Source organism: Podarcis raffonei, chromosome Z (assembly GCF_027172205.1).
Source record: "Podarcis raffonei isolate rPodRaf1 chromosome Z, rPodRaf1.pri, whole genome shotgun sequence".
NCBI classification, from domain to species: Eukaryota; Metazoa; Chordata; class Lepidosauria; order Squamata; family Lacertidae; genus Podarcis; species Podarcis raffonei.
The window spans coordinates 10,142,434-10,165,248 of record NC_070621.1 but is presented as its reverse complement, the minus strand read 5'-3'; the positions used below and the strand labels follow the sequence as shown (position 1 = coordinate 10,165,248).

General features: G+C 42.6%; 1 protein-coding gene and 1 pseudogene across 7 annotated transcripts in view; one reads left to right on the top strand and one right to left on the bottom strand.

Annotated features, from left to right (window-relative positions):
* CAMSAP1 (calmodulin regulated spectrin associated protein 1) overlaps positions 1 to 22,565 on the bottom strand; it is a 40,091-nt gene extending 17,526 nt beyond the window's left edge. For 3 of the 7 annotated variants that reach the window (XM_053374802.1, XM_053374805.1, XM_053374807.1), the window contains exons 1-6: positions 22,128 to 22,564; positions 19,744 to 19,906; positions 4,331 to 4,593; positions 3,990 to 4,151; positions 2,191 to 2,271; positions 1,147 to 1,179 (exon numbers count right to left, since the gene is read on the bottom strand). In XM_053374802.1, coding sequence (XP_053230777.1) covers positions 1,147 to 1,179; positions 2,191 to 2,271; positions 3,990 to 4,151; positions 4,331 to 4,593; positions 19,744 to 19,906 — 702 coding nt within the window. In that variant the 5' untranslated portion in view covers positions 22,128 to 22,564. Of the gene's footprint in view, positions 1 to 1,146; positions 1,180 to 2,190; positions 2,272 to 3,989; positions 4,152 to 4,330; positions 4,594 to 19,743; positions 19,907 to 20,603; positions 21,242 to 21,667; positions 21,691 to 22,127 lie in introns of those variants that run through there. The other 4 variants (XM_053374808.1, XM_053374804.1, XM_053374803.1 and 1 more) reach the window with 4 other exon arrangements.
* On the top strand, positions 6,402 to 7,694 carry LOC128406925 (microspherule protein 1-like; annotated as a pseudogene).
* Positions 22,566 to 22,815: the final 250 nt, after the last annotated feature.

Here is a 22,815-nt window from a genome sequence, read left to right as displayed (position 1 = left end):
TACTAGCTTTGAACTGGTTAGCATAAAATCAATAATATCCATATGGTTTCAGGACTGCAGCAATAGTTATTCATTTATTTCAGAAAAAATTACATAGCTTAAAACAAAAAATCCCTCAATGTGGTTCACAAAAAGAATTTACAGAATGTAAGACCCATTTAACAGCTTTTCCCCCTAATTACTATTTCAATGATCACAGTCAAAAAGGGCAAAGCAATACTTGATATAGCTTAATATTCCATCACCAACACTGCCCACAACCAGACTCTCCTGAGCATTTAAAGCCAACTGCAGGGACAAATCCAGAGCCTTCCCTTAGCTGATTAATTACATAATCAGAACAACAAATGAATCAAGTTACATGCCTCTAGAACCAAAATAAGAATCCATCATATCCATAGGACTGCAGAACAGAAAATACTGAAGATTTTGTTTTGTTTTGTTAAAGTACTAAGCATCTATACCTTTGAGACAAAATATTAATAGTAATGGAATCAAGTGGCTATGATGTGCATGAGCACAAGAAATAAAATTTGCATTGTATAGGAAACATTTTAACAGCACCCTGCCTAAAGCTCAAATGTGGAAGTCAATCCTCACAACCAGTGCTTTTTTCTGGGGGGACGCAGGGGTACACATACCCCTAAACATTTTGTGAATCTAAGTTTGGCCTCATTGAGGGGCAGTATTTCAATATGAGTAGGAAAATGAGAGTACTCCTAAACATTTTTTTTTAGAAAAAAAGCACTGCTTACAACCCGTTTTCTAAGACATACAAGCACCAAATTACTTTAAACTGACCAGCTTCACCTTAGCACCGCATAAAAGGAGTTTTCTGAACAGGAGAACAGTAACACACAATCAGTAGATTGTTCCTAATGTTTGAATGATTTCCTTGCTTCTCCAAATTAAGATTTTGAATCCCCAAAATTCTTAAATGCTGTATAGTGATGAGTATGCTGTACATACAGTATGTTGGCTCATGTAATGGAATCTACATTTTTTAAATATAAAAAAATCCTTAAGCAGAGAGTATATTGTAAGTTGTGAAAGCAGCATTTTAAATGGAAGCGAACACCAATAAAAGAATTACTAAAAGCCATGGTTTTGCAGATGACAACTGTCACATAGAATTAATTCACTTACAGGTACTAATTTCCAATACCATTTGGAAGGAGACTGCTCAGGAAGCAGGGAAGGGAATGTGGGAACAGGAGAGGAACATCAGCAGAGCAAGTTATAAGCAATACTTAAATGCACCCAATCCACAGACACTTTCATATCATGGTAGGTTCTTGAAATAGTAGTAGGCAAATACTTGAGCCAACAGTATCCTCAGAAGGAAATGCTAGCATCAAATTAAGAAGTTTCATAGGCAGTTATTTAAATGCTTCCTTCTGCAATAAAGGATACTGAAAGAGTTTTTTGCTCCGCACCAGTTAACATCATTACAGCAGTATTTAGTGCTACTTAGCTCAGTGCAGTTTGGCCAAAACATTCACAACAAATCAGACCAACTTTGAAGTTACTTATATTTGAGGAAAAACTTCCATTCCCCAGTAATGAAAGTGTAGCATTTATTAACAATTTTTAGTGCATTGAAATAATTAAAGGGAGAAAAGAGGGGAAGAGTTGCACATGTAACACTGATAATTCTTTTGACTATTTAGCACATGCTTTATTAGTACTTGAAAGGGTTCCTGAATTTCTTCAAATCAATGTGTACAGCAAATATGATCCTGAATAACTTCACAATAAATGCTGAAAGTAATATGTTACATTATAAATATTATGAAAATACAGCATTGACATTTTAAGAGATGAGTAAAATGCAGGGTACAGACAACTATTCTAATCCAAAATACCAGAGCAGCCTCCAAATGCACAGGCTTCCTCATTGACTTTGAAATCAAGGAACATCTGGGCACACATGGGAAAAGCACAAGCATTTGGAAGCTCAATACACACATTGACCTGCAGTTATCACAAAGAATGCAGGGAAAGGAAACCAGAAGCATTACACACAGTACAGAATTCTATGTAAATGAAGTGCAAGACAGCTTACAACCGCTTACTTGGTAAGCCATCCTACAGTGGCTTACTTGGCAGCTGAAAAGTAATACAATCTACTTCCAAGTAATATACTTGTGAATAAACTAAAATCCATGATTTATCTAAAGTGTCTTTTACCTTTTGGTGACCTGGGCTTTCCAGTAAATGCTGTTTTAGTTTGACCTCTTTTTCTGTTATCTCTCTCATTTTCAGGTTCACCTAAAAATAGGGGAAAAGGTAATGACAATTACATACCTTTCCCAAAAAATATTTGTACTGCTTCAGTTCAACTGCGTTTGCCTTATCAGTCTTCTATGCTTCTGAACTCAAACCAGAGGAGGAACAGAGGCCACCCATAAAAGTATTTCACATGCTGATGATCAAAATGGTACTGCACTCAGTTTTTCCTTGCATTATCTTAAGGCTCTAGGTGCTAACAAACAGTAGAAAACATTTCTGCTTCCTAGTACATATTACAGACACCCAAGTTAAGGCAGGTATCAGGAATTCCAGCTTCAGGGATTTGTCCAGTCAGTTCTCTCCCACACTGTGCTTGTTTCATTTTTCAATGTCTTCCTATTTTTTTCTAGACTCTCCCCTCTCCCAACCAACTATTCTCCAAAGACATGGCACTGCAAATGACTCACAGCCAACAGTCTAAGAATTTAAGAACCCTGCACTAGTTTAGATCAAAGGTCCATCTATTCCAGCATTCTGTTCTCACAGGGGCCAAGGAGATGCCTACTGGCAGCTGCAAGGACCTGAGCACAACAGCAATTCCCAGCAACTGGCATGCAGAAGCCTACTGCCTGACACTGGAGGTAGTACTTGGCTATCATGAAGGTAAGGTTAATATCCTTTTAAAGTTTTCAACCTCAATGCACACATCCTCCACATCTTAACTTCTACACTATCAGTGCAAAATGGGCACAATCCAGCTGAAGTGAGGCACCTTTAGTGTGAAAAAAGTCCTCTACACAAAAGCTATGTTTAGACTTAAATAAAGACCCCAACTGATTTACTTCACATGTATGACTTCCAACCTATTTTAAAAATTAAGGCCAATCTCTGGTTTCATATATAATCATTTTCAAAAATAACAGTTTTAAAATTAATTTTGAGAAGTGGATTTTCACACTGGGTTGGCACAATAAAGCAGAGTAGCTGTGTGAGCTAACCTGTGTCTGAACAATGAGTAACTTTTATTGGAGTCCTCATAAATAAAGCCTCCCACATTGGATAATTTTATTAAAGTCCCCCAAAATCATGTTTGGTAGCAAGCAGATCTTTTTCACTATATTAAACAATAAAGATTGAGTGGATATGAGTGGGTAGAGGTGCTTTCCCCATCTCTCATAATACTAGAACATGGGAAAGTCAAGAACAACAGAGGGAAATACTTCACTTGGTACGTATCTAAACTGCTGAATTTTCTGCCACAAGATGTGATGTGATGACCAACACCAATTTACAAAGCTTTCAAACAAGAGAAGCCTTTTCCTTCAAGAATTTGTCTATCATGGACTACTAGTCATGGTGGCTGTGTGCTACCACCAAGATATCCTGTAAATCAGTTGTAAGGGAACAACAGTGGGAGAAGACTATTGTCTTTGTACCCTCCTTGCAGGTTTCTGGGAGACCTCTGGTTGGCCATTGTGGGAAACAGGAAACTGGACTAACTAGGGATACCTTTGGTCTTATCCAGTAGGGCTGCTCTTATGTCATTATGGTCAAATGAAGAAAAAGCACTGTTTTATTAATTTAGACTCTTTTAATATAAAATATGTTTATGCTGATTACTCATTGTTTGATGGGGGGGGATAACTTTTATTAATAGTGCAATGACTACTGAATACCATTTCCCTACAGGATATGTATGCAATAGAGTTCAAATCTACTCACATCTAAAGATGCTGTTTTACACCATTGTTTTTTACCTTATTAATCCAGAATATCATTGCATCCTCCAGATCATAGGGCAATTCCTTTGAGGCACTAAATGTAGAAAAACATTTGACACTTGCAACCACTTTCTCAATGCTGATCATTTCCACAGTGTAGGCCATCATGAGGGCATCAATCATTGCCATGTGAGGACTCTAAGGAACAAATAAGAACATGTTTCATTCAAATATATTTGAAGAAAGCAGGGGATATTTATTTTTTTAAGTTGGCTAATTAAAACAGGCTACAATTGAGGAAGCTAAGGTGAAAAACTCTGAAGGACAGAATGGGTACTACGGCAAAGAAAAGTTAAGCTTTCTTTTCTTAAGCTAACCATTTTGATTGGCGCACAGCTGAGATCCAATTCAGACACAGGTGTATCATCGCTCTCCATGACGTAAATCCCTTTCCGAGACAGAGCCTGGATGACCGACTGGTGTCCCTGCAGAGCAGCCACCTGATCCCCTTTCAGAATGAGGCTGCAGACACGGCAGTAGAGCTCGCTGGACAGCAACAGCTTGATGACAGGTGGTTTAATATGTTCTTCCTCATACTGATCTATATAAAATGGGTCCTTCAGTTCATCTGGGATGTTATCTGAAAGAAAAGAAGAATGAGGTCTAACAAGGGGGTTCATTATAAGCAATACAAAAAGCTCATTGAGAACAGAGGCAAAACACACGCACACACAGTCAGAAGCAAACTACTTTCTGGCATTTAAGAATATTAGAGAACATAGATGAGCAACTTACTTTAGTAGCTGCAAAAAAATTATTTCTTTCCCAACACATCCCTTTCTGTGACCTTGGGTGAACTGGCTCTACTACCCTCAGTCATCCAATACCTCAATGTGACCACCTCCCCCATTTCCTTTAACTTCCTCCACAAGACTCTTTTCTTTTTCCAGGAAGTTCTTTCTGTAACCAAGCAAAAGTACATGAAATTGAAGTAATCACATATTATTGCCTCCATTTCTCCCCTTCCTCTGCTTTCCCTGTGTCGATTTCAGATTGTAAGTCCACTGAGGCAATGCCTTGTTGCAACTGTTCTTTGTAAAGCACTATGTGTGTAGCCAGCACTATATAAATAATAATCTATAATGGTTAGCAGAACATACATCAGATTATTTCTGGTCATCTTGAACCTCTCATAACCACAGAACACCTCATCAGGAAAGAGTAAAAGCAACCCAACCTGAAACCGTAGCCAATAGTATATCAATATTATTCTTTTTTTAACAGTTTAAATGTTTTACAGATTGACAAATTCAAATAATAAACTTTATTGCACTATGATAACTTGATATCTAAAATGTACATTTAAAACACTAACATCTTTTAAATTAGCATACTGCTAATGACACCAGAGATACTCACTGAAAGTTTGCAGTAGTTTATCAATAGCTTTGACATGCACACAACCTTTTTAATTTGATGTAACAGAGAGTGCTTCCAGACAGGGGCTTAATTTGCAATTGAGTTGCTGAGACATTGCAAACAGGACATTGGCAGCAAGGGTTTTTCCACTTACTGGATTTCCCCTGGAAAGGGTAAATCCGGATTAATGGAGGTGTGGGGAGAGTGTGTACAGTACTCATATTTTGATGGGGAAGTTAGAAGAAACCTGCATGCATGAGGAACACCAATCCAAATAATACATACGCACCAGGAAGCTCTCTAAACACACTTATCTGGAAGCAGGTTCCATTGAACTCAGCAGAACTTATTTCTAAGTAAAGGCTTGATGTGAACTAGCAGACCTCAACCACTTTACAATGTCTTCAAAATGTTTTATTTCTATCATACACTAATCTTCAAGCCACCAAGAGCAACACACCATTTGCGTTTTTTGCATGTTTATTAGACTATCACTATGTTATATATTTCTGCCTCACTAGATCAGAACAATAGAATCTGACCATTTGAGGCCTCAGGAGTAGTATATATAGTTTTATATACTGCGCTCTTGCAAAATATCAAGGCAGTATGCATAAAAAACATGTAAAAGCAACACGAAACAGTTACAGCAAGTAGCACAGCATTCTAAGGATTGGTGCTATACGATTCCACTTAGCTATACAGCTCAGCAACCTTGTAGCCATGTTCTGCACTAACTGCAGCTCTTATTCTAGCACTCCCCTGCTCTCTGCTGGTAAAGGTAATCAGCAACCAAGGCTTTGTTGATGCCATAACCAGGCCCAGACTGAAATTGTTTCAGATAATCTATTTCATCCACGAACATCTGCAATTAACCAGCCACTACCATCTCAATTACCTTGTGCCTCAAAAGGGATATTCACAACTGGGCAGTACTTCTCAAAACACCTCAGGTTCACATCTCCAAGATGGAGGTCAGAGAGAGAAAGGAGAATCCAGCACGTCTTTCCTCTAACACTTGGGAATGACATGCTGGATTCCAGACTGATGGTGTCAAGCACAATGAGTCACTCTGAAGACAAGTCTCTGGAAGGGCAAAAAATGAGCTCCTCACAGGTGTTGGGTGCCATGATGATGAAGTTTGATGATGAACTTGTAGAGAGCAGTCTTGCCAAATCATCCAGCCAGGCCAAGAACTCCAGTGGGGTGGAGCCAGGGCACTACTCTGCCAATGAGCCTTCTTCCAGTGACAAGAAGGTGTCCAAATCTGCACAAGTCACTCCAAACCCAGCTCCAAATCCCAGCATCACCAAGCAGATGATGAAGAAGTGCAAGCAGCCTTTGAAGGTCACCAAGGATTTGGGCCGCTGGAAACCCACTGATCAGCTGATCACTGATCACTGTTGATCAGCATTGTGTTTTAGACCATGACTTGACCTCTTTGCACTTGGGGGTTCAACTGCTGTTTTAATCTGCAGGAGATCCAGAAGAGGTGGCATGCTCTGCTCTATAACCCTGTGATTTCAAAGCTGTCTTGACAGGCCATGCAGCAGTTGCATCCAGAAGCCAGTCTCTATGCAATGTAAATTGCTCTTCAGCAAAGCAGTGGAGCCAACCCACCATGGATACCCAGAGGTTTTCTACCCCTCCTGCACTGCCAAGATTCTACCGACACACTGGAAACTAATGAAGCAGTACTACCTCTTGGGAACATTACAGCCACTGCCCAAAGGGGATCAGGAGCTCAACTGTCTGATGCCAAATACATGATAGATGACAGCAAACTAAATGATATCTGAGATGAGGTGTTGGAGCATGAGCTGACCAAGGCAGACTGGATACACAAGCATGAACTCCAGCAGTTGGAGCAAGAGCTGCATAAGTGGCAGGTGCTTGTGGACAGTATAACAGAAATGACTTCCCCTGATTTTGATAACCAGACATTGGCTGTGTTGCATGAAAGGGTGGTGCATTATCTTAGGCACTCCTGGGGGATCACACTTGGCAGAGCCATGGAAGATCACACTTGGCAGAGCCACCAAAGACAATCAGATTGGTGTGGATCTAGCACTGCAGGGGCCAGCCTCAAAAATATCCCACAAGCAAGGCATCATCAAGCTGAAAAACAATGGTGACTTTTTCCTGGCAAATGAAGACCAGCGACCCATTTACGTGGATGGGCACCCTGTGTTTTGTGGCAGCAAATGGAAACTCAGAATTAACTTGATGGTGAAGATTGCTAGCTTGCGGCTTGTCTTCCTCATCAGCCAACACCTGATTGTACTTACTAAGGCAGAGGATGCCCAAACTGCCCATCTCTGAGGCCTGGATCAAATCAAAGGCACCAGTGGGCCTGTGTGTGGCTTTTCACACCCCACTCCTTTTGCCAGCAGAGACCACCAATCTTTCTGATGACGACGATGCAGCTTCAAAGTTCCTACACTTTCCTAGGCTAGGACTGAAACTTATTGGGGGCCTTTCTTTTGCAGAGGAGGAGGAGCTCTGCTTCATCAATCAGCAGATCTATGTATGACAAAAAGAGCCAAGCCTTAAACTAGCACCTTGCTTGCGTGGTGTGTGGCTAGGCTTGTGCAGCTATTGTGCTTGATTCTCTTTGGAACAGAGTGACAAAAACTTTTATGGAGGATTAAGGGCTAGGGAGTGTGTGTCAAATGAGCTAATAAAATAGTTGTTAATCTTTTTTTTAACCCACCTCAGGGTCCAGGTAAGGCCTCTTAAGGAGGGAGCACAGCACTACCTCTTTCAAAATGGTAGGCATTGCTCCCTCCCACAATGAGCATCCAGTCAATCCCTCTTAATTAGCTTTTACAAACCATGATAAACAAAGAGCCAAATGACATGTGGTAAGCCTAATCCACTACCAAGTGTCCTGTCCACATTATCAGGCTGTAAAAGCTCAATCTTCAGAACAAGGCAGAGATTTCAGGAGAAGTGCTCATCTTTCTCTTGCCAAGGATACCTCCAGTCCAATTATGCTTTCACCCATGAGCACAGCACTTTACTGCATAAAGTAGTTTATCATTCCACTAGTCCAGAAAATGATAAAGCCTATCTGACTGATCTGGGCTTTGATCAGAATTCAGCAGCTTTCTGTTATTACTTCTTCTAGAGCTACTATTTGCAGTTTCAGAGCACACATTCCAGAACATGCTTCATGTCTTTCAATAGCCATTGACATTCCAAGAATCCCAGCACTGATGACCTTCTGAAGGTACATGTATGCACACCCAATGACCCCTTGAGGGTCACAAGCCCAGCTGAATATCCTAGGGTTTTCCCCAGGATACCATATTTTACATATACAGACATAATTTATATTATCATTACCCTGAAGGGAAATGACACACCATTACCAAACAGACAGATTATGCCCTAGAGAGTTGTAGTGGAACAGGAAATAATTACTATATGCTTCCATAAAGTCCAAAATGCAGGCAAAGACTACAAGTGCTTCTAGATGGAGGTTTACTCTGAAAATCATGGAGGGAATGACTACTGCTGATTGAAATGTCAGAGTCAGATCTAACATGATTGATACCAGTTATGGAAACCACAGGAGGGGAGAGTGTTCTTGTGCTCAAATCCTGCTTGCTGGTTTCCCTCAGGCATCTGTTCAGTCACTGTGAGAGAAGGATCCTGAACTAAATGGGCTATTGGCCTGATCCAGTAGGATCTTCTTATGCTGCTGGCATAATCCACAAGCTGTATTGCTGAAAATTTCTGACCAAAATTTCTTTATGAGAGACTCGCCACCTCCAAGTCTACCAATGCAGGGCTCATTCAAGAATAGGAAGCTGCTGCTTGAGGACCTTTTATACATTTTTTTCATCCTTCTCAGATTATTTTTATTAGTGTTCAGTTGCTATAAGCTTCCCAGGAATAAGTACAATGCAAAAGCACGAGTGAGTTACATTTGTTTTCAGAAACTGCTATGTACATATAACTATTAGCTTCTTAGTTTCACCCAATTCTCATGAAAGTACTACAACAACTATGCAAGACAATATCCATACTATTCCAAAATCCCAAGGAAGTTGCAGTTTTGAGTTTTAGGAATTCTAGTTACGGTACTAAAACTTTGTTTCAAGTTACATATTTTTTGTTACTCCTACCAACAGATTTCAAAAGTAGTTTTCAGCATTAACAAAGATTTGTAAAGTTTTCAAATCTATTCAGTTGTTTTATAAACAAGAAAAATAAAATGATAGTGTGCAGCCTGAAAGAGATGGGAAGTACCTAATCAATATTACAAGTTTTCCTGTGTCTGTGCAAAATCAGCAACCTACACTACTACCTAGTATTACCTGACCACTCAGCTCAATAGCTATTATTTTAAAATATTGTCTGATTAGTAATAATGCTTTGTGTTGTAATTGTATGTTTTAAACTGTGATAAAATATAATGCTATGTTTCATTTTGAGTTGCCTAGAATGCTTGCTATCAGGTAGAATGATGGCACATAAATGTTTTAAATAAGCACTAACAGTGTAGTTGTAACCTTATCTACTCAGAAGTAATTCAACGGGGCTTTCTCCTAGATAAGTGGAGTTAGGATTGCATCTTAAAAAAATAGTTCTCCATGCAAGAGATGTAACAATCCAAATGTATTAATAGATTAGTTTAGGTTTCACACAAAATTGAAGAGAAGCCATGCGGTAATGAACGAAGCACAACTCTACACAGGGCTTGAGGGGGGCAGTGAGTGGCTGGAAATATAAAGTTAAGCTGTGGGACAGAAAGTCACTTGAGCTTTATGAAGCCCTGATATAGCAGATTAATTTATCCAGTCCATATTGTCCATATTATGCATTATTCACATGATCAGGGTACTACCTCATTTTACCACATTAGTAAAGGAAATGAGCCTCAGGAAGTTACTTGATTTTATTTTAAGCTTGAAAATAGTTTCCATTATTACAGTTTTGCTTCTCAAACTATGAGCAGCATCCCATGTAAAAATACAAATACAAAACAAGACTGCAGACGAAACACATATCAATAGGAGTGTCTCAACCTGAGTATCTTGATGTTACATTCAAATAACAGAACAAAGTCCAAAAATGCTGATCACATTATGACTGAATGATGCATCAGAATAAAACATTCTTCCCTTTCCCCAATACTGTGGCAGCTGGCTGACTGGACCCGGCCTCTGGGACAGGAGCCGCGGGGTGGCAGTGAGAGTAGCCTTCCCCACACAGCCATGTAGAGGTGGCTCACCTTCCTTAGGCCAGCTTGGAAGACAGCTGGCCGGCAGCATTGGAGAAGGGGAAGAAGAAGAGGGAGGGTGGAAGCTTCACCTGACAGAGAGAGAATAGGAGAAGGAGAAGGTGGCAACAGCAGTATCACTCCTGCTGCTGCCTTATGCAACGAGAGGGTCACAGGGTTATTTGGAGTCAGGCCTACACTGAACTGCAGAAGCTGTGGGAGCTGTTTAGGAAGTTGGAGCAGCAGAACAAGCAGCTCCGCATTTGCAGTGTCGGTGGGGCTCCAGGCAGCAACCCCAATCTATAGCAGCAGGGTCAGGCACCTGCACACCATCGGCTGCGCCTCTTGCCATGGCTGCTGGCACCTCCACTGTCACCTTTGCTGCTGCTCTCCGCTGCCACCAGGAGCAGCCCGCTAATTCTGGGGCTCGAGAGTCACTGCCTTGGCCCCAACAAAACTGGGCCCAGGTGGCCTCCACTGAATGAGAAAAAAAGGAAGAGGAAGTTGTTGGCACTGCAAATGTTTCAGCAGCAAGGGAGCTGTGAAGAGTGCCAGCCTTCTGAAGGAAGGGGAGCCACTGAAGCCCAATGAGCTGGAACGGCAGCACCAAGAGGCATGCATCTTCTAGTGCCCTAATACCCCACCAACCAGGTGAATCGCAGGACAGGGCAGCAGTGAAAGAGGCATGTCTTTTGGTGCCATGTCAGCCAGCTTGTTAGGCGCCAAACAATGGCACCTGGACATCTCCACTGCCTCACAAAAGGCTGGTTGCCAGTCACAAAATGTGATTGGCTCCTGGCTAATTACGAATGCTGGTTCCCTTGAATTAGAAACAAGCAGCATGACAATGTTTTTCCCAGAAACAAGACTAAGGGCAAGTGCAAACAAGTTTTTTGCATCCAAATAATGGCATCTTATTCTAATTGCCCAATTACACAGAAAGTCAATGTTCCAGGTGAGCACTGATATCTATGTTTGCTCCTTAGTAGTTCCTCATATCATGCACATTGGAGATAATGTAATACTGTACATTGGTTCGGATAATAAGCTGAAAGCTACCAGTCTCAAGTTCCAATCTTACCTCTTAGGCAAATCTTAGGCAAATCTCAGCTATCAGTAGAAGCCGCCACAAGATTGCCTTTTAAAACCAATCTATTTTCAGCCAAGAAGTACCATATTTTTCACCCAATAGGACGCACCGTCACATAAGGCGCACCTAGTTTTTTTGGGGGGGGAATAAAGGGGGGGAATTATTTCCCCCCCCAGACGTGGGGCTGGGGCGAGGGAAACCCGAGCTTCCCCCGACCCCAGCCCCCAGAACAGGCAACTCTCCGCAAGCCACGGGAGCCCAGCACCGGGCTCCCGCGCCTTGCGGAGAGCTACGCAAAGTCTCAGCGCGCCCAGCCTTTGGCATGCAGGCAACTCTCCGCAAGCCGTGGGAGCCCGACGCGGGCTCCCACGGCTTGCGGGGATCAGCGCAAAGCCTGGAGAGCGAGAGGGGTCGATACGCACTGACCCCTCTTGCTCTCCAGGCTTCAGCGAAAGCCTGCATTCGCCCCATAGGACGCACACACATTTCCCCTTCATTTTTGGAGGGGGAAAAGTGCGTCCTATGGGGCGAAAAATACGGTATATATTCTAGTTTTCAGATATCTGTAGAGCACATTTTGTCTTCATGCTAATTCTTTATTGCTACCGACAATGTTAAAAGCCCAATAAACATTTGAAGAGTGAAGTGTTATCAGGTCCAATTCATTGTTTGAGCAGAACCAAGTAAAGCAAACTGCATCTACCTGATTTAGAAAGACAATAAAGGAACTCCATTTGTATTCAGGATTAAATTCTCTTTCCCCTTTTAATATAAGTAGAATGATAATCCAACTGGTATAAAATAAGGATCAAAAGTCCTACATATCACAGTTTCTAAAAACAAACAATCCTCCTGTGCTACCAAAACATATACCATATTTTTCGCTCTATACGACACACTTTCCCCCCTCCAAAAATGAAGAGGAAATGTGTGTGCATCCTATGGAGCGAGTGCAGGCTCCTTGGCTACAGCGATAGCAACGTGAAGCCTCCAAAGCACAGAGGGAGTGCTCCCTCCGCGCTCCGGAGGCTTCGCGTTGCTTTCGCTGAAGCCTGGAGAGCGAGAGGGGTCGGTGCATACCAACCTCTCTTGCTCTCCAGGCTTCAGGGATAGCCGCCTGAAACCTTCGGAGCGCACCATGAGTTTCTGCTGCGTTCCGGAGGCTTCAGGTTCCTTTTGCTGAAACCAGGAGTCTTGCTCTCCCAGCTTCAGCAAAAGGAACCCGAAGCCTGTGGAGCACAGCGGGAACTCGCGCTGCGCTCTGAAGGCTTCAGGGATCTTTGAGGCTGGCAGTGGGGGAAAGCAGCGCTTCCCCCCACCGCCAGCCCCACAAGCTCTGGGGGCAGCGGGAAGGCGGCGCACCACCTCTGCGCTGCTCCCCGACCTGGTCTTTGAGGTTGGCGGTGTGGGAAGCAGCACTTCCCCCCACCAGCAGCCCCACAAGCTCGGGGGGCAGCACAGTTGAACGCACAGAACGCACAGAACACACCTTGTTTTACAGGGGGAGAACAAGAAAAATAAATTCTCCCCCTCTTTGCGCAGCGCCCCTTCAGCAAAGCGCCAGGAGAAATGGAAGGGGCTCCGTTTCTCCTGCCGCTTCGCTGAAGGGGCGCTGAGCAGAGAGCGGGAGAATTTATTTTTCTTGTTCTCCCCCTCTAAAACAAGGCGCGTCCTATGGTCCGGTGCGTCCTATAGAGCGAAAAATATGGTATTTATTGTATCTTTGTTTATATGACAGCATTCAACATACTGCAAGCCTCCTTTTCTAGCCTTCTATATACTGTTAGCCTTTTTTATGTTGTCAAAGTCCCAATGAAGTCAGAACCTAGATATAATATATTAATAAGTAGAAGAAAAGCAGTCTACAGAGAGCAGCTATCAACTGGGTGCAACTCTTTTTTATATTTCCAATTCTTTTCATAAAACAAAATCTCATCTCCTGTCAAGAATCCAAAGCAATAGATTGTGCAGACAAGTGTTGCAAGGAGTACAACTGTGATTAGAAGAGGCTTCCAATAAGCACTGTAGTCCGTGTACCCTAAAATCTACTTCTTACTTTAAACTTCTTGTTGTTCACATTCATCTGTGTTGAAACAATGGAGTGCACCCAAGCCTCTGTGTTAGCAGCACCTAAGTGACCTCTCCAGGGTGCACAAACCTGGGCATTGTATATGGAAGTCCTGGGCTGCCCAGCCCTCAGCCTCACTGATGTGGTTAAAAAAAAAGAGAGAGAACACCACGTTTGGCACCAGCCTAGCTTCAGGAATTGCTGGAAGGAGGCATTCAAGGTGCCATCCAACCTTCTTAGGGACTGCACTTCAGATATGTGTAGGTTTTACTTCTTACTGTTTCTTCTCTTGAAGATATCCTGCAATACAGCAGAGGTTTAGGATCCAAGTTTTCCTTCTCCTAGATGGGCTACCTTCCCAGGTTGAAGAGCCCCATCTGCCCCTCACTTCCCTCTACAGCACATGCAGAAACAGCCTTGATAACCATTGGACCCACTATTGCTCTCATCTGCTCAGTCCACTGGAACCTGTCCCTAACTCACTCATCGGCTACTCTCACCTGGTTTAGCTAGCCAGTTGAAGTGATTCCTGGAGTGTGTCTGCTGTCACATGCTGACAGCTTCTAGGAGCCACAAGTGAGAGCTTAGTACAGGGTGGGGACCAAGATGAACAAACTACCCCAGAAAGAACATGACATGTCTTCCGCCATAGATACCCCTTCCTCTAACATCCCCTATACCCCATGCACACTTTAAACTAGACCATGTGAAAACCAAGGAGCTGAGACTCAGAACATATGGTTTAAATAAAGTCCCAACCTGAAGCTTCACTAACTCAGATTTCCACAAACACTTCTACTCTCATTTTCTGAAGTAGCCAACCAGGATAATGGAGCCAAAAACTGCAAGCTTATACACTTATATGTGAGTTAAGTCTATTTCCTCAACGAGGCTCTAAGCAAACAGGCATATCTTGTTTAAAAAGAAATACTTGTGATAAATATCATGTGAGAAATATCACTAGCTGAAATAAGATGCAGCCAATGTGTGGCTATCTAGAAGCTGTTGGGACTAAAAAAATAACATCATACCTGACCACTAGCTATGCAGACGGTGGCTAGTGGGACCTGGAGTCTATTAACATCTAGAGCAGCCTTTCTCACCCTTGGGTCCCTAGAAGTTGTCAGACTACAACTCCTAGCTAGCATGGCCAGTGGTAGTGGATGATGGGAGTTGTAGTTCAATAATACCTGGGGACCAAAGGTTGAGAAAGGCTGATCTAGAGAATTAACATGTTGGCACAAAGAGATACAGTATAGGCAGCAACCGTTTTAGGCATGTCTGATATGTGTGTGACCATAAACATGTGCATTGCGCCAAAACTGGAATTGAGGTGAAAAAGTCACAAAAAGGGGCAGAACAGGACAGTGGTAGAGTGGGGTGTTTCAAATACACATAATTTCACTTAAATGCATGGTGCCTTGGAACATAACCCCCACATAAATGGGGAGTTGCCTGTACTTACTGCACTAAAAGATACTTAGATTGTAACAATTATTAGGGTTTTGCCATGAGGCTTTTAAAAAAACCGTACCATATTAAGCAAAAATGTAGTAAGAAAGAGGGGGAAGCAACATAGCAGTTAGGAGCAATAAATGAAGTACTTAAAGTTGGATAAACATAGATTTTGATTTAATTTATTATTTTTTGCAACCTCAGGTTATACACAACAGGGGTACACAGCAACATGTGGTGTTAGCCTCATTCTATTATCCATTTTAAAATTTGTACCTTATCCACCAGCTCTATATCCAAGTGAAATTGTTCTCACTGCATCTGCACAAGAGAGACTACAGCATAGTTCACTTTTGCAATTGGGGGGGGTGGGGAGGTTTATTGAGTTGTTCTTGCTTTTATTTTGATTATGTATTTTGTGGTTTTATATTATGATTTTATCCTGTGAACCGCCCTGACACCTGTAAGTATAGGATGGTATACAAATTTAATAAATAACAACAACAATTTCAGGGGATCATCAGTGATCCCCTGGTTTGTTTCTCCAACTTTCTGTCCTTTCCCCGGCTTTGTTTTCCTTCTGCAGGATGTCTACATTTCCTGCGCTAGAAAGCACAGTATAACATTCCTAAACATGAAAGCGCATCATAATTTAAAAAAAAATACTGGCCAGCATGACGTCATTCAGATCAAGTAAGTAGTTCTCATAAAAGCAGCCAAAGGCCAAGCATCATTTCTGCCTTCATCACATAGTTCAACAGTGTGATACAGCAGCAAAAATAAATTAATGCTATTCTAGGCTACATCAACAGAAGTCCAGATCAAGGGAAGTAATAGTACCACTATTCTGCCTTGGTCAGACCACATGTGGAGTACTGTGTCCAATTCTGGGCACAACAATTTAAGAAGTATGTTGACAAGCTGAATTGTGTGCAGAGGTGGCCAACCAAGAAGATCAAAGGTCTGGAAACCAAGGCTTATGAGGAATGGTTGTGGGAGTTCACTATATTCAGCCAAGAGAAGAGGAGACTGAGATGAGATATGATAGCCATCTTCAAAAATCCTAAGGGCTGTGATATGCAAGATGGAGCAAACTCAGGGTGGATAAAAATCAATGGTTTATTTTTTAAAAAACGGATTTTTAAAAAAATAAATAAATTGGATTTTAAAAATAAAATGCTTTTGGAGGGAAAATATTTCTAAAGATAGTTTTTTATAAGTGGCAGTGGTACCTCAGGTTAAGTACTTAATTCGTTCCGGAGGTCCGTTCTTAACCTGAAACTGTTCTTAACCTGAAGCACCACTTTAGCTAATGGGGCCTCCTGCTGCCGCTGTGCTGCGGGAACACGATTTCTGTTCTCATCCTGAAGCAAAATTATTAACCCAAGGTACTATTTCTGGGTTAGTGGAGTCTCTAACCTGAAGGGTATGTAACCTGAAGTGTATGTAACCTGAGGTACCACTGTACATTATAGTCCAAAGGCTATTCATCAGGAAATAAGGATTTGTTTTCAGTTTTTCATGTGTGCTTAAAATATTTTTTTTTTGAAAAAAAAATTTGGGAAAATTGTTTAACCATATCAGTTAACAAACATGGATACATATGCTATAATGTTATTGTTTTAGTTAAATAAATTGTTTAAATTATTATTAAGGAAATTATTATTTTTCTTCTCCCAATAAAGTACATCAGAAAACTTGTCCAAATATAAACAGTTAACTTATTAAGCTAATTAATTAACTAATTAATTTCATAATTATTCTTCTGCTCTAGAGGATAGGACCCAAATCAAGGGCTTCAAGTTACAAGTTACAGGAAGAACATTCTAACTGTAAGGGCTGTTTGACAGTGAAACAAATTCCCTTGGGAGGTGGTGAACTCTCCTGCTTTGGAGGTTTTTAAACAGAGGTTGGATGATCATCTATCATGGGTGCCTTAGTTGAGATTTCTGCATTGTAAGGGGTTGAACTAGATACCTTTGGGGTCTCTTCCAACTCTACAATTCTGTGATTCTATAATTTATTAGAAGGGATCAACCTAAACTAAACTAAACTTAAGCCTCACATTTTAGTTGAGATATAGAACTAAAGTGTTTCAGGTACCTTCAAAGAGTGCAATATAGTCCAGTGGTTCTCCATTGACGAACATTTTGGTTAGTAAATGCTTCAGTTTTCGAACATGCCTCAGAAGTTGAACATGCCACGTGGCTTCTGCTGAGTGCAAGATCCTGAGGCCTAGCTGTTGGCTATTGAGTTTTCCGTTTTCGAACGTTTAAGAACTCGAACAGTCTTCCGGAACGGATTACATTCGAAAACCAAGGTACCACTTTACTGATTTGGGGGGGGGGGCTCTTATATACTACCTATTGCAGTGAAAAGCTCCTTCTAAAATGCCTTACAAATTTAAATATTAGTAATGCAAAGCAGTTTAAGCTGCAATAAGAGAGAACCAATCAAAACAACTTAAAACTCCTTAAAGAACTTAAAACAACTTAAAACTTAACAACTAAAATAGAAACATCACCATTATCAAGACACAGGTCACTTTTATCTCCCAAAAGACAGCAGAAATGTTTTCGTTTTGTCAGATATACTAAAAGCTTCAGCAGAATAGGCCTCTCTTGAGGTGCTCCACAGAAAAGGCACCACCAAAGAGAAGGTTCAGCTTCAAGGGAAATGATAAAACTGGCTTCAAATACTTAAGGAAACTGAAGTAAGGCCTCACCTGAAGATGACACTGCATACAAATGAAGTTTGTACAGAATGAGGCACTGGTCAAGTTTTACATATTTCCATCTCCTTCCTTTCACCCCCACCAAGTGCTAATGCCCTTTGCGACACAGAACAACTGTGCTCTCCAGCATAAGCAGAACCCATGCCTTACAAATAAATTAGATGAGATGAAGCATATATGAAATTAGATGAATATGCCTTGAATACAATTGACATTTTTGACAAGTAAGGATATATGAAATCAGATGAATATTCCTTGTATACAATTGACATTTTTGACAGGTATGCTCATTTTGAGGCAATACTCTATTACTACCAGGTATTCTGAGAAGCAATCCAAGTCATTTAAAGACTAGAAGGACTGGAAGGCTTCTCATTTGTATTAGAGGATAACACTGAAATTTAAAGATATTAACCTGCTTATGGCTGGTTTCATATGCAAAACACAGGAATATTAGCCTAATCTCTATACTTGTTTACAGAATTAGTATACTTTTTTAAAGGTGAGGAAATCAATTAAGGGAATCTGACATTAATATTGAAGCCAAGTATGGATATGTCTAGAACTTGCCATCACACATGACTGCCCAAGCCTAGTTCCCATGGAGGTTTTAAACAAACACAGGCCATGCAACAAATTTGCTCTACACAAAGTAGACCAGTTAGTGGCTGCACTTATTTTTACCAAAATAAGCTAATTCAAAAACCCACAAAAATGAAATTGTAGATATTTACCTTAGTGTCCAGTTATAATTTTTAAACTGCAGTTACAGTTTGTGTTATGATAGAATATTATTTGCCTTTGCTGCTTATTGAAATTATAGTATACTTTCATAAACAGAAGAAGTGAACCAAAAACTTGCTCAAAGCTCCTAATTTTGCTGTGCCACATGAACAATCATCCCCATTCTACAAGCTGAAAACAAACCAAAGCCATGTGATTGCAGGAATACAGTGTATTACTTAGCACTAACACAACACAAGCTAATGTTAATCCATTAAGCATATTAGAGTTTGGCAAATTAGTCAGATTAACAGGGCTATCTAATTTTCTACATGTTACATTTTGTTTCAGTTAAAAGTATAATACCGATATGAAGCCAAAATCCTGGCACAAATGACAAAAACCTAGAACTCAAAGTAGACGAAGCAGAATCTACTTTAATACAACACACTGGATGGCAATAGTGCTTCAGAAGACCGTAGAAATAAAACTAAAGTTTCAAACAAGATTTTTTTCTATCCCATCTATTTATATTCATTACCCACAATGTTATGCAAAGAAATGAATGCTGCCTCACTGCTATGTTCTAGAATACAGCAGCCTTGGTTAAAAAATAGATGAGTGAAATATCTACAATATGATACAGAAGCCACAAGATTCTTATTCTCTATTCAGCTATGCTCCATAAAAAGGTAGCAGCAAGGATCTACAGGATTGCCAGAATGAATCACACAATAATAAGGGCCTTCAAGAGCTCAGCCTTTGTAGGTCTAGGTTCTGTGTGAGAGAGCACTATTTCATGAAACAAAAACAAAAACACAGTTATATGCACTTCTACAAACCATTCACAATGAGGAAAAGGGATGTACACTGACAAGGTTCCTAGCAAGCACTTATTAATATCCTGGGATCTAAAAACATGGGAACAGGGCAAGCAGGCAAATCGGTTTGGCACATGATTGATATGTAAAACACAGATCATTTCAAATCCATTTAACAGCTGAGAGAGCAAGACAGGAGGAAAGCAAAAGGGGAGAGATAAAAGAATAATCACTCAATGGGGATTTTTACCTATTCCATAGGCTTTAGCACAGATCCATTGTAGATTAGCAGCTATTTTTGCTCGAGCTGAATCATAGAGCTCCAACGGAACGATCTCAGCTGCACTATCTGCTAGAGCATCCATTTTTCTTCTGGTGCTATCCCCACCAGCACAAACATCAACATCCGCCATCTGAAACAAAAATAAAAGAAACCCAGTCTAGCACTCATACACATAATAGGCTCATATGTACAGTAGCAAGTACAAATTATGTAGTCCCAGAAGCACTGGAGGTTTTTTATTGCTATGGTTTGCTCTGCAATTACAGTAAATCTCAGTCTGAATTCTTTCCCCCTTCTAATATTCATTTGATGCTGCATTTTTTATATATATATATATATATATATATATATATATATATGAGAGAGAACATGCTAAAGCTACTCTCTTTCAGCCCTACAATATGAAAGGGAACATACAAATCACACTTGTGGTCATAGTCTTGCTCCAGACACCTCTCCAGCATGTTAACAGCCTAACAATACAGACAGGTACCAGGCAAATTGCTGGAAGCAAAAACCTATTCTCATATGATTTCTCTAACAATTGAAATGAAGGAGGCACAGCAGGGAATGAAGGCAACAGAAGGCAGAAGGCCTAGGGTTTCCCATTCTTGTCATAGCCTCATCTCTTTCCTTCATCCTACTCCTAAGAAGGATGATCGGTTAACTGAGATGAACAGAAGCACCAGACACCCTGGAGGCAAGAGGATAAAGGGAGAGGGCAGAACAGAAAGGTCCTTCCACCAACATCTTCCTTACCCTTCTTCACCAGCACACTCTGGCACATGCCAGGGCCAAGGTAGCAAACAAAAGGTGCCTCAGCCTACCTTTTCCAGGCAGAGTGCTGCTCCCCAACAAAGACAACAAAGGACATCCCTTCAGCACCGTCTTCCTCATCTGTCACATCTTCCTTTTTGCTGTCTCACCCGCCTCTCCCTTTTCCAAATATCTCCCTAGCTTTTTTCAGTTGCCTTCAGTTCTTCTCCCACTCTACACAGTAACTATATATGTGTGTAGGAGTATTAAACCCAGTGCTGCCTATTGCCTTAACCTCTCCCCAATACATTTCCACATGTCCCTTAGTAGCCCATAAACTTCTGTTCCCCCTGCTTCTGCTCCAGTTCTCACCCCATAATGTCACTTTCACCTCCCCGCACAAAAACACACACAAAGATCCTTAACAGCCCAGTCTCTTTTCACAGCAGACACTGCCTTACACATATCCATGAACCTGACACCCATCAGACAATTCATTTTTGTAATAAATAGCATGGACAATAAACACAGCACAATATGACATTAATGGTGATTAAGACAGCAACACTACTGTTTAATATCCTACGCTTTCCTATATTAAGATTACTCCCTTCCACCATGTACTGCAATACTGGCCTCAACCTTTTCCTCATCCTCTTCACAGCCCATCTCTCCTGATCCTCCAGTTTCTGCCCCTCAACACACCCAGTCCTTGCCCAAACTTCCCACACTTACATCTCAATCTACTGCCTCTCCCACTGTAGCTCCTATATTAGTCTACCACACCCCCCCACAATAATCAACCCCCCATTGGCCCACCCCGTCCCTCAAACAGCCTCCTGCTGTCCAAGCCACTGCCCCTCAACGCCTACTATTCTTATCATACTGTAGATTTGTTGTTGTTATTATTATTATTATTGATAAAACACCCACACAGACACCCAATCCTGATCCCCCAACCTATACTTTTCTACGATTTCCCCATGACCTGTTACTTCCACGCACAAATAACCAGACCCCCACCCCACCCCAGCTCCTCTCCCCCAAATTCCCACCCGTCACAACACGGCAATAAGATCCATGGCTCTCTCCCATGCGCACAACAACCGGGCAAACCCCCAGGCCCAGGCTTTACCTCTACCCACAAGCTCCTCTGCCGCCCGCTCCCAGATACCCCACAACTCTTCATAACCACAAGCAACGTAACCAGATTTCTCCCCTCCTCCTCCCGCCCAACCCCCACCCTGCCAAAAAAAAAAAACAACATAAAAAGATCCCGGCCCGCCCACCCCACACACCGAACACGCCCCAATCCCTGCTCATCCTCAGTCGCTCACTCGCGATGATAACACAGGTTAGAACACAATAACACACCCCGCTCAAAAACAGCCAGGCCCCCCTCCCCGCAGAGCCCTTCCGTCCAAGATGTCAGCTCTCCGCTCCCCCCGCCCACACGCCGTGTGTCCCTCATACAAGCCGCCGCCGCCACTGCGCTCCCTCCTCCTCCTCGTCTCCTCAGTTCTGACAGACCCAAATCATGCCGCCCCCGCGGCTGCCCGCCCCCCGCCATCATCTGCCGTGCGCCCCCCCCTCACCTTTTTTCCTGCTTCCGAGCCGCAGCTACCTCATGCCAACGCCGGGCCGAGCTCCCCAACCGCCGCCGCCTCACCACTCCCGCGTCGTCGGAGCCCCCACCGCTACCACGTCGGCCGCGCCCAGGGCCCAAGGCCTCGCGGCGGCAACGGCAAGGGGTAACCCCCGCACCCACCTACCCCCGCTGGGCTGGGTAGGGCAAGGCAGGGCTGGTCTGGTGGGCAGGCGGGCGGGCGGGCGGGCTGGCTGCCTCTGTCGCCTCAGCGCAGCCTGGCTCGGCTGAGGGGGCGGGGGAGACTGGAGGGGGGGAACGAGATCGGAGGAAGGGGGGGGAAGGACGCGCACCCGCGAGGCTCGCGCGCCTCGATAAACGGAGAAGAATGAGGGCGCGCATGCGCCCGCTCGCCAGGTGAAGTAGGTGTAGAGGGTGAGTGAGTGTGTGTGTGTGTGAGAGAGAGAGAAAGAGGGAGGGAGGGAGTGCGCGTGCGCGTGCCGCGGAGCCTTCTTTCTCTCCCTGCCGCCTCTCCTGACTCCCGCTACGTTCTGTCCGCGAGCCGCGCTTCGGTATCTTTAATGCGCGCGCGCGCGCGCCCGGAAGGGGGGGGAGAGAGAGAGTGGGTGTACGCGCTCGGGGGGAGGGGGTGTCTCTACAGCTAAGGGTTGATTAGCTGGCCGAGAGAGGGTGGGGGT